Genomic DNA, 14,595 nt, shown 5'->3' on the forward strand with positions numbered 1-14,595 from the left:
AATAATGCATTATTTAAGAACAAACTTGGTTAGCATAAAAAAGGTTATAGTGAGCCAACCTTAAAAGATAGATATATGCTGTCGCAGACTTTTTTTTTAGAACTTTTAAAGAGGACCAATTCTGTCATACATGATTTTTGCGACACTAACTGTTTTCACAGCGCACGCAGAGGAAGCTCTCAAAAGGAAAAAAGAACCCCCGATTTTGAAACATTCTTCATTGGTGCTTCGCTCCTTTTGGCCTTAGCGTGATGATATATAGCCTATAACCTTCCTCGATAAATGGGCTATCTAACACAAAAAGAATTTTTTAAATCGGACCAGTAGTTTCTGAGATTAGCGCGTTCAAACAAACTCTTCATCTTTATAATATTAGTATAGTTATATAAAATTCTCGTGTCGCGGTTTTTGTAGTTAAAAATTCCTCCGAAACGGCTTGACAGATTCTGATGAAATTTTATGTGCATATTGGGTAGGTCTGAGAATCGAACGTCTATTTTTCATATCCCTAAGTTATAAGAGGGGGGGGGATTAAGAGGCTTTATAACATATACCTAAGGCAAAACAACGTTTGCGGGGTCAGCTAGTATTATATAGATAGCCTTTATACGTACTACTCTCGTCACGCGTTCACCAGTTTAACCCCCAAGTCAAACGTGCGTTAAAAAGTTTTACGCACGAAAATCATCATCTTCCTGCCCTTATCCCACTTATGTAGGGTCGGCACAACATGTCTTCCTCTTCCATTCCTCTCTATTATTCGTCACTTCAGTGCTTACTCCTTTCTTTCTCATATCCTCACTCACACAATCCATCCATCGCTTTTTCGGTCTGCCGATCGCTCTTCGTCCTTCGACATTCATCCATCCGTGATCCGTGGCACTGGTATCCGTAACCCCAGATCCTTCTCTCACATAAATCCTTCTTCTTAGCTTGAATTTCCCAAGGAGGGTTAATGTCAGGCAGGCGGCCGGTCATAAAATATACATGCCAAATCATTATGTTACAACATGAGTGTTACGCACGAAAATAAGGAAAGAAAAAAGCAAAGAAAATTATTGATTACAAGTAACACCAATACATCCCGAAGATACACTGCTTTTACCTTTCTCCCTTAAATTATGGGGCAGCAAATTAAAATGCTCTAATGATGACCGCCTGCGCAGCGTGGTGACTATGGGCAACACATATGAGGTCACGCCACTTTTGGCGCGAACTTGTGGATGCCTATGTCCATCAGTGGATTGCGATAGGCTAATGGCCAGTTTCAATACTCTATCTATCTCTAAATTTGCTTACTAGAGATAGAATTTTGACGTTAACTCCATATAAATTGTGTCAAAAATCTATCGCTAGTAAGCAAATTTAGAGATAGATAGAGTATTGAAACTGGCCATAAAGTGATGATGACCGCTCTGGTGTGACGACCACTCTGGTGTAATGGTGTGCGTGCGTATTGAGGCAGTCTTGAATATGAAGTAATTTATTTTGATAAGGTTTAATATCAAGATACAAATAAAAAGCCTTTTCTAGCAGCGGAATTACAATAAAAAAATTTAACATAAAAGAAAACTTATGTGGCAACACCTGATAACAACCAGACTGGAAATAGAAATTTGTATAAACTCAAATATCCACTCCGAGCGGGAATCGAACTCACAACCGCCAAAGTCACAAAAACAGTGCTGTGACCGCTGCGCCCGCGCCAACGCGTCGTAGTCGCTCGGCAAGCCTTAAGTGATTTCGGCGTCATTGGGGTAAGGGCCGTTTCTTAATAATTTATTTTTTGGTAACCTGACGCAAATATAAGGTTATATGTGTGTATAATAATTTTTAATTTTGAAATTTTTGTTAAATACCCGTGCGTATAGTAATATCATCTAATAATGCAAGCAGCTAAGTATATTTGTGTGTTAATTTATATGTACACAATTCATTATGAACCTAACTTTTTTGGGTTTTTAAATAAAACTAGTGGTCGCCCAGTGGTCGAAATTTGACCATAATTAATTTAAATTATAAGTTTGAACATTATTAAGGTTCTGTTGTCAATGACTATACTTCTATAAAAATAAACAAAAGAGCATATAATTATGTATGTGTATGTGTCAAATACATGGTAGTGTGTGTAATGTTTTTTTTTAATTGATATATTTTTATGCATAATTTAAAAAAAAAAAATTAACATTCTGCACTCCTTCTTTATATAAACTACTAGCTGTGCCCGCGGCTTCGCCCGCGTTGATTTCAGTGTGTCACAAAGTTTTCCCAGCAAACTTCCAGTGAAACTATTATCAAAATCGGCTTAGCCGTTCCGTAAACGTTCCTCTTGAAGCCCTCTCTCCATTGGTAAAATCGCATGATCCGTTCAGTAGATTTTGAGGGACTTTGTTTTATAATACAATACACTAACTGTTACCCGCGACTACGCTCGCATGATTATGAAGATATGCATTACTATTAAGATGTTTAACGCAATTATTTTTTTATTTCAGTTACTTGAAATGCTTATCACACTGGGTAACTTTTTAAAAGCCACAATTTAGTCAAATTTAATAGTAATATTTATAAAACCTCTCTATACACCACATTTTTAGTTTTGTTTTCAGGCTGCAGTATAAAAAACCTATCAGGCGTTCGCCTTATAGCTGTTGTAAATGTTTCATACAAACTATCAACCCCAATTACAACCCCTTAGCGGTGGAATATCGCAAAATCCGTTCTTAGCGGACGTCTACTAACTATAATCTACCTCCCTGCCAAATTTCATCTTTGTCCATCCTGGATGGATGGGACCATCCAGCGAATTTTGAGTTCTCACGATGAGTGAGTCAATGACCTTTCTTTTTTATATATATACATTGCTATGCATTATTTAGACAACTCCTCACCATCTATAGAGCATACATTTTAAATTTCAAGCCTCTTACTTCAAAAATATAGGATTTTCATACAAACCTCCAACCCCGTTTTATCCCCTTAAGGGTCGAGTTTCGTAAAATCAGCTCTTAGCGGATGTTAACGCCCTATAAGAAACCTACCTGCCAAATTTCAAGCTTATAGCTGTTATAGTTTCGGAGATTTTGTGATGAGGGAGTCAACCTACCATCCCCCGTTTTAACCCCAAAAAGGAGTTGATTTCTAAAAATACATTATTTGGACACCTTCTCATCATCTATAGAGCATACATTTTAAATTTCAAGTCTCTTACTTCAAAAACATAGGACTTTCATACAAACTTGCAACCCCCGTTTTACCCCTTTAGGGGTCGAGTTTCGTAAAACCCGTTCTTAGCGGATGTTTATGTCGTATAAGGAACCTACTTGCCAAATTTCAAGTTTGTAGGTGTTATAGTTTTTCGGAGGTTTCGTGATGAGTGAGTGACCTTTCGCTTTTATATAGATTATAGATAAGTGTGCGAAATTTCATACTCCTCCGTCTGCGCAATTATCGTAAAAAGGGATACAAAGTTTTTGAATCACGTATTAATATATATTATACATAAAATTCTTCTGTGACAATGTTACTTACGGTACTCCTCCGAAACGACTGAAGTGATTTTTATGCAAATTTTGTGTGCTTATCGGGAAGGTATGAGAATCGGCCAACATCTATATTATTTCATACCTCTACGATAAAAGGGAGGGGGGATTCAGGGGGTTTATAACATATATGGCAGAACAACGTTTGCGGGGTCAGCTAGATTGGTTAAGTAGTTTTCGCGTGAAAGCGTAACAAACAAACTTACATTCACATTTATAATATTAGGATGAGGATTATATTACTTTCTCATACCGCAATGGCGGCACAATAGCTGATGGTAAGCAGTCACCGTAAACTAGACGCCTGCATTTACTAAGATTTTTTTTTTGTAATAAAATTAAGGTAGTATAAAAGCATTAAATCTACTTGATGGTCAGGAGTTACCGTGTGCTATGGACGCCTGCAATATATATTATCCTATTCTATACCACTGAGGTGGCAAACAAACGTACGGTCCACCTGATGGTAAGCAATTACCGTAGTCTATGGTATAAGTATAAGTATAAAATTCTCGCGTCGAAGTGTTAGGGGCCAAACTCCTCCGAAACGACCGATTCTTATGAAAATTAAATATTATACTGTAGATGTAAGTAACATTGTAACAATCGTTGGTGTACCAAATAAATAAATAAAATTATTGTGCATATTGTGCATGTCTGAGAATCGGTCGTAAACTATTTTTTTAAACCCCTCAGTTATAAGGGTGTAACTGAGGGCTTAATAATATTCGTGCCAAATTTGAAGTTAATCCATGCGGCACTTTTTGAGTTTATCCCGGACATACATACAGACAAACAGACAAAAATTCTAAAAACTATATTTTTGGCTTCGGTATCGATTGTAGATCACACCCAAGTATTCTTTTAAAAAAATATTCAATGTACAGTTTTGACTTTCCTAACATTTTATTATATATATTTAAATATTACTAGCGGTGCCCGCGGCTTCACCCGCGTTTAAATCAGTGAGTCAAAAAGTTTTCCCGGCAAACTTGCCACGATGTCCTTAGATGGCGAAGTGGCTTCTTCCGAACCGGGACAGATATAATATCATAAATAACGGTTCGTTATTAAACAGGTTTGTTATTTTTGTTAGCGTCCTGTCGTGTTGGCGCATTGGCGCGTTAGCACGGTGGCGCATTGGCGTGTTGGCGTATTGGCGTGTTGGTGTTTTGACATGTTGGCGTGTTGGCGTATTGGCGTGTTGGACTGTTGGCGTGTTGGCGTATTGGCGTGTTGGCGTTTTGACGTATTGGCGTGTTGGCGTGTTAGCGTATTGGCACATTGGCGTGTTGGCGCATTGGCGTATTGGCGTGTTGGCGCATTGGCGTGTTGACGTGTTGGCATGTTGGAGTGTTGGCGTGTTGGAGTTTTGGCATGTTGGCGTGTTGGCGTATTGGCGTGTTTAAGTTAAGCGGACAGTAAAAAAATGTCGATGTTTCCGATTTTAGTAATTTTCCAATATGCAATGAATCAAAACTAATGAATGAAAACTATTGCTAACGGGCGTCAGATGTAGCCCGGACGACGATCACTGACTACTGCGCTCAGTCAGACGTTATACACATTATATAATTTATATGTAGAAAGCCGGTAGACATAACTCTAGAACAAGTCTCTTCCAGCTAATCTGCGGTAGTTGTTTTATTTATTTTTTATTTTATCACTGGACTTTCATTTGGACAAAATATCTGTGTTGTTACGGCAATAAAATATATAACCGCCCCCTATCTTCCCGTGGGTGTCGTAAGAGGCGACTAAGAGATAACACAGTTCCACTACCACCTTGGAACTTAAAAAGACGACCGGTGGCGGGATAACCATCCAACTGCTGTCAAACGGAGCAGCATTAGCAGTGGAATATCAAAAAATCTGTTCTTAGCGGACGTTTACTAACTATAATCTACCTCCCTGCTAAATTTCATCTTTGTCCATCCTGGATGGATGGACCATCCAGCGGTTTTTGAGTTCTCGTGATGAGTGAGTCAGTGACCTTTCTCTTTTATATATATAGATTACGATGCATTATTTGGACTCCTTTTCACCATCTACGAGTAAAGAGCATACATTTTAAATTTCGTCTCTTACTTTAAAAACATAGGCCTTTCATACAAACTTCCGACTCCCGTTTTATCTTTTACGTCCTATACAAAACCTACTTGCCAAATTTCAAGTACGTAGGTGTTATAGTTTCGGAGATTTCGTGATGAGTGAGTCAACCTACCATCCTCCGTTTTAACCCCAAAAGGGAGTTGGTTTCTAAAGATACATTATTTGGACATCTTCTCACCGTCTATAGACCATACATTTTAAATTTCAAGTCTCTTACTTCAAAAACATAAGACTTTCATACACACTTCCGACCCCCGTTTTATCCCTTTATGGGTCGATTTTCGTAAAATCAGTTCTTAGCGGATGTCTACGCCCTATAAGGAACCTACCTGCCAAATTTCAACTTTGTAGCTGTTATACTTTCGGAGGTTTCGTGATGAGTGAGTCAACCTACCATCCCCCGTTTTAACTCCAAAAGGGAGTTGATTTCTAAAAATACATTATTTGGACACCTTCTAACCATCTATAGAGCATACATTTTAAATTTCAAGTCTCTTACTTCAAAAACATATAACTTTCATACAAACTTCCAGCCACCGTTTTACCCCTTTAGGGGAAGAGTTTCGTAAAATCCGTTCTTAGCGGATGTCTACGTTCTATAAGGAGCCTACCTGCCAAATTTCAAGTTCGTAGATGTTATAGTTTCGGAGATTTCGTGATGAGTGACCTTTCGCTTTTATATATGTATATAGAGTATAGATATAGATATAGATTTATTTTAAGGAACGCAGTTAGGAGTCTAACATCCAGTATATACTTAAAAATAAAAATGATACCAAACTTTATTTTCGTATATAAAAAAAATATGTATTTAAAACTCGTGTATACATCTAACAAATATTGTATATTTTTAATATTAACACATTTTTATTCTGTATACATCATGGTCCATACACCTTTGTAAATATATAATCTGTGGAGCACAGATAAAAAATACTCAAATACTGCAAACATTTATTGAATACTAGGAAAGAGGCGTATCTATTTTTTTTTTTTTTTATTATTATTAACATGTAGTATGTTGCTAAGAACCTAAAATAGTGACTAAACGTAGTAAAATATTTAGTATTTTAGATATTAGCACTAATCTTAAGCTCTTGGCTCGGAGTGGGGATCGCTTTTCGCTATCGCTTGTTAATATCGATTATTTTTTTTTTAACATTCTTATAATCAAACATTGTCCTGACAATAAAGAACAAAAAAAGTGTTGCAATACGGTGCAGACGTTAGGAATTTACATGCGTACATACGTAACGGCGGTTCCTTCTTATTTACATTTAATGGATAGATACAACCTTCTCTCAATATTTTTTTTTGGAACTTAAAGCCTTTTTTATTTCTAGTGTTCAAATCTTATTGTTTTTTTTTACAACACAATAGACTAAAAATAATTTTTTTAGTTATTTTTTATCTGTGAAACTTTTAAACTTTTTTTGGTCTACTAATAATGGCTATTTATATATATAATAATTTTTACATTTCACTGATTTTCTTTTTTTATTTTTAAGTCAAGGACACCATCTGAAAAAATAAAAATAAAAATTAGAAAATTAAATACCTAATATTTTAACCGACTTTTCACACACATGAGTTTTTCAATTCAGTTGTAATTTTTACGCGTGTTACTTTTTAACTTTTCATTGGGTTGACCGATTTCGATGTTACTTTTTTAATAGAAAGCTGGTGCTCGTTATGTGGTCCCATTTAAATTTAATTGAGATCTGATGACGTGCTTTTAGACTGTACACTGCGTATTTTGATTTTTTTTTAATATAAGAACAAATACAATTATCATTATTTCATTTTCAATCCTGTATAATCGATATATTATTCATAAAAATTGGCAATTTACTATATGAATTGCGTTACATTGCTGCGTTTATAATAATATGTTTAAAAGATCTTGCGATCTGGAATCACGCACAAGACAAGCACAAACGCCCAGACCGCGACAACCGTGGTGGAATAAGCTCCGATATTTCTCCTACATGGAGGGAGGCCTATGCCCATCAATGGGGTGTAACAGGTTGAATTAATCAATTAGTGGAACGCACCATTACTATCTTCGGAATACGTTATCCGTCTCGGCGCCAACTGCTTCCTACCATGACTTCTCCTCTTTTCCTTAGTACACAAATTCAGGACCCCATCGTTTTCGTTCAAGACTTTTTTACCTTCTAGAAAAACCGTCTTCGCATACACACGTTTCTCTTTTTCCTTGTAAATATGGTTAACGCTTTGTTGAACTAATTTGTCTATACGACATTCGAATATTTGTCTGTCTGTCTCCGTGTTTTCTCGCAAACTCTCTGCTGTATCGATTTTGATAGGATTTACTTTTCGACATACCCTCTCTTGTTCAATGTCCGGTACTTCTGTGGGATCGGAACGTTGCTTTAATATCTGTAAGAGATTTACTGATATTTAAAAATAGTTGATTAGCGCGACTTTATCTGTTAAGCCTTAAAAAGGTTCAAGATAAAAATATACTTATATACTGTTTTCTTCGAATTAATATAACATACTCTGATTGCGTCTAACTGCATGAAAAGGTCCAACAGTATCATGTCAACGACCTCTATATAAAATTAGATCACCTTTAAAACATGAGTCCGAAGTGCTGTAAAACTGTTTCTCAACTCTGTCCTAGTATGTATAAGGGCTCGTCTTTCGCTTAGGGCGTCATCCCTGCAAGCTCTAACGGCCCTAAGTTCTCTGGTTAAGCGTCGTAGATGCTCCATACTACGCCGTCGACTGTTCTGTGAGGCTAGCTGACGAAAAAAAAAAAAATATTTTTTTTTAAATATATTTTTTACATAATGATGCCTGTTTTAGTAACAATCTAATATAACTAGATACATATTATAAAATGACTCTGGATGAGGTTCTCAATGTATGTGAAATTACCCCATAACTTCATAATGAAACATTTTTTTTTTTGGATTTTATCGCGGTTTATTAAGTATTTTAGATGCCCGACGTTTCGGATACTTTACAGCAACAATGGTCACGGGAGGACCAGGGGAGGAGGAACTGAGGATGGAGAGGGGGGAGAGGAGAGGGGGTGGCGGGGAGGAGGACGATTCTTTCATTATAATGAGAGAAATTCGTGTAAACATTAGAAAACAATACCTCATAACTTTTTACTGGGTGTACCGATTTTGATAATTCTTTTTTTTTTTAAGTTCCGAAGCTGGTTTTCGTTATGTGGTCCTACTTAAATTTTAGAATGCGATATTGTTCCTTATAAAACAAGGTCGGCAAACAAGCGTACGGCTAAACTGATGGTAAGAGATTACCGTAGCCTATAGACACCTGCCACACCAGAAGCATCGCAAGCGCGTTGCCAATCTTACCACCAAAAGCTCTGGCCACCTTACTCACCAACATAACATTTTTTAAAAGCCCTGTTATTTAGCTGTGATCTTCTGTAAGGTCGAGGTACTTCCCCAGTCGGGCTCCAGATTTTGAACTGGATACATCCTATTGTACCCTACTACAGTTGAAATGTACACTTGTCTATGTAAATGGCAGTCGGTTTTTTTTTTTTTTGTTGAAAGCAAACGTACACAAACAATTTAGAATAAACATAATTATAATTAATTCTCACGCAATGGTAAATACATTATACGGGTATAAATAGGTAATTCTTGATATGGCGAAGTACTTTCACGTCGCACCGCAAACGCACTAAATGTGTTAAGTATGTGTGTCTGAAACCGCAGTACCGTCGGTCAGCCACGTAATACTATACGCATTAATCGGAATTCAATCTTAATGGAAATATTTGTTACATTTATCAAAAGTATTTTCGAAGTAAAAGTTATTTACGCACTTGGGGAGTAAGCTGGTGAATGCGTTGCGCGTTACGAAAAGTGTGTTCGGGCAAGGCGAACGGACGACGTATTGGCTATTTTATGAAATATATGACTTGCTTGCTTGCTTGCTTTTTAAAGAATTAGGCTAAGATCTAGATTAGGTAAAACCGAATTAGAAAAACCGAATTATGGGGTTTTTGGGTGTGGAGGGTGGAGGGTGTAGGGGAATCTATACAAGGTAACACTGTCACACCTCAAAACCCCATGGTTATGGAGATATCCATGGTTAAAGTTTTGAGGTTAGAAGAAGAATTTAAAGCTATTATAATACCTTTGAGCTCGTACTGTTTGCATTGTGTGACAAATCGACACTTAAACAAAATAACGCGTCTTCTAATAAAATTAGTAACATTGCGTGCTAGAATATAGGTTTAGAAATTCGAAAAATACCCAAAACCGAATCGGAGCACCCCACTGTCCACGTGGTCTTGGTCTGTCCTACCCCTAGAGTGTTTTTTTGTGCCGCGGAGGCGCGGAGGGAGGGCAGCCCTCGCCCGCCGTGCGAAAGCGCGCGAACGAATGCGTAGAGGAGCGGCTGAGCGTCGCCTTCGGCGACCAGCCTCCGCTGCGGAACGGAGCATGAGTGAGCGTGCTTTCGCACGCAAGGGCGGAAGGGCTGCACTTCCCGCAGCGCCGGAGCCAAGCGTTCCTCTAACTTTCGAAATTCTTCTTCTAACCTCAAAACTTTAACCATGGATATCTCCATAACTATGGGGTTCTAAGGTGTGACAGTGGTACCAGGGGTAGCGTTCCCCACCCTCTCCCCCCCCCATCCCCCCACGGTCCCGAAATTCGGTTTTACCTAAAGTTTTACCAAGAATTATTGTGGAGTTTCTTGTCGATTATTCTCAGCTGAATCTATATTCCGAATCGGTGGTAGCTTCACATTACATCACATAAAAAAATAACTTTAAATATATAAACTTAAAAAACGCCTTGGAATCGTCATTGATTGTCATCATCCATTAATTACGCGAACTATTTTTAGATCAGTTTAGACCCTTAGGTGAGATTTGGTGAGATTTGCCTAGACCCCCTCTCACTTACGTGAGATTGACGCTGAATATAATTGACATTGACGGATAAATTTGAAATAATAAAACTCAAATCAAAAACTACTCGTAAATGATTGTAATAACCATGATATTTATTTTTGCGGGCAAAATGAAGACTCAAGTTTTTTTTTTTTTAATATAAGTATATAATATTTTATATTTTCTGAAGTTGGTGTGAGATTTTCGATTATCCCCCCTCAGTTTAAATGAGATTTGGTGAGATTTCATTGGAACCCTCCTTATTCTGAGCTCACGTAATTAATGGATGTACCCATTTTAGGAATAACAATTTTAATTATTGTTCAAAGTGAAGCTAGCACCGATTCGGAATGTAGATTCTGCAGAGACGAACTGGCACACAGAGCAAAAACAAAGTTTGCTCTAAGAACGGGCAAGAAACTCCGCTCTTTAAAAAAAAACTGTTTTTTGTTTAAATTGGTAATATTTTGCATGAAGCTTACTCTGTTCTTAATCCTCCGTCGAAGACCCTTCAAGAACACCAGGTCATCATCATTGAGTTTCAGGCTATGTACCCTTTCAGTATATTTACACGTCGGCAGACCAGCTACATCCTCGACAGTCATGTTGATACCCCGAGCTGGAATATTGGACAAAATATCAAGGACATGATAATTAACTCGATCTGATTTAAGATAGATCTAATTTTTTAGATATAATTATTATTTACTAGTGGTCGCCCAGAGGTCAAAATTTGACCATAATTAAAAATTTAAATTAAAAAAAGCAAAAAATAATAAAAATATAGAACCTTTTTTTAATTTTTCAATTTGACTACAGACTTTGACAATCAACGAGTGTATAACATGCGTGTGTGTGTGTGTGTGTCAAATACATGGTAGTGTGTGTAATGTTTTTTTTTTATTGATTGAATATATTTTTATACAAAATTAAAAAAAAAATTAGCATTATGCATTCCTTCTCTATATAAACTATAAGTGTGTGAAATTTCATACTCAAAAAAAAGGGGTACAAATTTTTTGCTTCACGTTTTAATATATAAAAGATAGTATTTCGTGATCGTGAATCTTTAAAATTTCCAAACTAAGTAAATACGAGTATTTTAATCTTGCAACAAACTTTTGCTAAAAAAATATTTTATTTATTTTTGCCCATTTAAATAAAAACTCATTTTTTTTTTAATTTTTACTTTTAATGTACCAAATTATTGATGAATTCAGATTGAAATGTCCCACAACTTGGCAAAGGCCTCTGTCTCCGTGTATTTTAAGGGTCAGAGCCTCCACTACTAACTTATTATAATTAGCAATGTTTATCAGATGTCTACGATAACAACTACGACCTCTGAGGCGAAAGTTAGAAAAGAAAGTTAAGCAATTTTATGCCCGTGTTTCAGATATCATCTGACTGATAAACAAATTAGTAAGCTTATTTTAAACGAGACATGCATATACACATAAATATTATATACTAGATGACCCGGTGAACTTAGTATCAGTGATAAATATTTGTGAAAAATATGGACAAAATAATTTCTGAACGCACCTACAACTATCTGACAACCAAGTAACAATAGTTTTTGACAAAAGCGATCAAATGATTCACAGCTAGAAACATTTTGTATTGGAAAATTAAATTGTCGTTTTTAGAATTTTGAAGCCGACCGATGGCGAGATAGCCATCCAACTGCTGGCTTTAAAATACACAGGCCGAAGACGGGCAGCAGCGTCTTCGGTGCGACAAAGCCAGTACTGCGGTCACCAACCCGCCTGCCCAGCGTGGTGACTATGGGCAAAACACATGAGTTCACGTTATTTTTGGCGTCAACTTGTGGAGGCCTATGTTCAGCAGTGGACTGTATAGGCTGTAATGATTGATGATGATGATGATTTTAGAATTTTCCGTTACTTATTATTTACGTTTCTCATTGTTTAAACTTTCCCTGAACTTCCACAAATACTTAAAGATCAAAATAAGGCAAATTGGTCCAGCCATTTTCGAGTTTTAATGAGACAAACGACAGCAATCGATTTATATACATCTATAATATAAAAATGAGTCGCTGAATGTGTTACTAAGCGCAAAACTCGAGAACGGTTGGACCGATTTCACTAATTCTTTTTTTTAAATATTCCTTGAAGTACGAGGATGGTTCTTACGGAGAGAAAAATTCTAAAAAAAAATTTAAATTTCCTGAAAACGTCTAAAAACAACACTTTTCTATACTCCCATTCAAAAGATTTGTGATAATACTTAAAAGTCAATTTGAACTTTAATAGCATACAATAAAGTTTGTGTTAGGCGATACGAAATTCGCCGGGTCATCTAGTATATATATATATAAGACCCTGGAGCGAAAGCAGGATCACTGCCAACTCGGCCAATAGTTAATGATTGAAGTAGGAATCCGCTGTGATCAAGAATCATTAAGATAATTATTATTTACGGCATTTCGTGATATAGATAAAACTAATTCAAAAAATAATTTTAAAAAACTACAATAAGCGAGTCAATATAATTAGTCAGGCCGTACACTTATCTTTATTTTACTATTTTGTACCCCTTCTTTCCTTGTCACAAATATTATGTCACAAAAGTAAGATCTTCCTAGGCCTAGGCTCATAAATATTTTGTGATTAAAATTAGCATAGTTACAAATTATAATACTTTTCTTTTCAGTTTTAAGATTATTAGTATTTCATGGACAATCCCTAGGTTTTTACACGCAAAATAGGCGCATTAAGACGTCGAGTTGTGGAAAATGGCTCGTGTTTATCAACCCCTAGGTTTAACAGTAGATAGATGGAGCTAAATAAGTTTTACTTGTCGTGTGGTCTAAAGCAGTTTTTTTCTAAATTTTTTTGGTCAAAACAACTATTTCAGCATTATAATTTTTTTTTTTTTAATTTATTTAAGTTAACAAACAGTGTTCACAATAAAGTTTTACATATCAGACTTACAATACAAACATTATTAATCGTGACACCAACACTGTCAACTCCAGATTACAATTTTATAATAGTAAAAATGCACATCAAAGAAAAGAAATGGTAGGTATCTAATATACATAATACATTACAAATACATTTTTTCCTTAAATACCAACACACACATTCAACCAAACACTAGTGATTATTATTGTTATTATTACTCAGTTAGAAATACATACTAAAACTATAAAAATAAAGATAATATTATTGTTACTTTTACACAACAATCAAAATTGTGTCAACATAAATACTTTAATTTTTTTTAAACAAATTTAAAAAAATCACTCCATGCAAATAGTTCTAAATTTAAAAATATTATGTCATACAAAAGCAAAACGATGTACTTGAATAAAAATTAAAAAGTTAAAATATTTTGCGTCATTTGATTCCGAGAAAGGGTCTCATATTTCATTTAACACGTAACAGTACTCACCGTCGAGTATTTCCTGATCCAAGTGGTATGATGATGCGTGTTTCCCGAAATCATCCATTCTTCATATTTGTAAATAATTTAGAATAACTTTTAAAACAAAAACTTGTTGCTACTAGGACGTAGGAATAGGTTATCCATTTGGTTGTCACTGTCAGTCAATGAGCTGTCGTAGAGGTGGGCGTTATTTAACGTAATCGGTTTCAGTAACTAGTTACGAAGCTAATAACCATGTACGTAGTTTCGCCGATACGAATGTAACGATTATTTTACGTACGCAGTTTTTTTGCGTACGCAGTTTTATCAAAAACTTGACACAACGACCGGCGCATAAGCGTTTTGTCTAATAACGTAACAGGTTACTAATATTAATCATTACAATACGCAGATACGCTTACGCGTAGGATAAAAAGAGATGGATATAAGTACTATAGATGCATCTTTGTTTTCGAATATGCTCATGGGATTTTGTACGCAATTGACTATGAGCTTAAGTTTATTTTAATACGCACAGTTTTTTTAAAGAAATTTTAATTTCGGTCGTGTTTCTTTTTAAATATTTTCGAATTTACTATTTACTATTTAGCATTAAGTTAAGACAGTTGACGA

General features: G+C 35.9%; 1 protein-coding gene across 1 annotated transcript; it reads right to left on the reverse strand.

Moving 5' to 3' along the window:
- Positions 1 to 7,124: 7,124 nt before the first annotated feature.
- Positions 7,125 to 14,144, reverse strand: LOC123666251. The gene is made up of 5 exons (XM_045600424.1): positions 13,990 to 14,144; positions 11,049 to 11,185; positions 8,252 to 8,425; positions 7,709 to 8,057; positions 7,125 to 7,175 (listed from the first exon to the last, which is right to left on the reverse strand). The coding sequence occupies exons 1-5, from the start codon at positions 14,045 to 14,047 to the stop codon at positions 7,135 to 7,137; spliced, it is 759 nt and encodes a 252-aa protein (XP_045456380.1). The 5' UTR covers positions 14,048 to 14,144; the 3' UTR covers positions 7,125 to 7,134.
- Between the last annotated feature and the right edge of the window lie 451 nt (positions 14,145 to 14,595).

Source organism: Melitaea cinxia, chromosome 25 (genome assembly GCF_905220565.1).
Source record: "Melitaea cinxia chromosome 25, ilMelCinx1.1, whole genome shotgun sequence".
Classification (NCBI taxonomy): Eukaryota; Metazoa; Arthropoda; class Insecta; order Lepidoptera; family Nymphalidae; genus Melitaea; species Melitaea cinxia.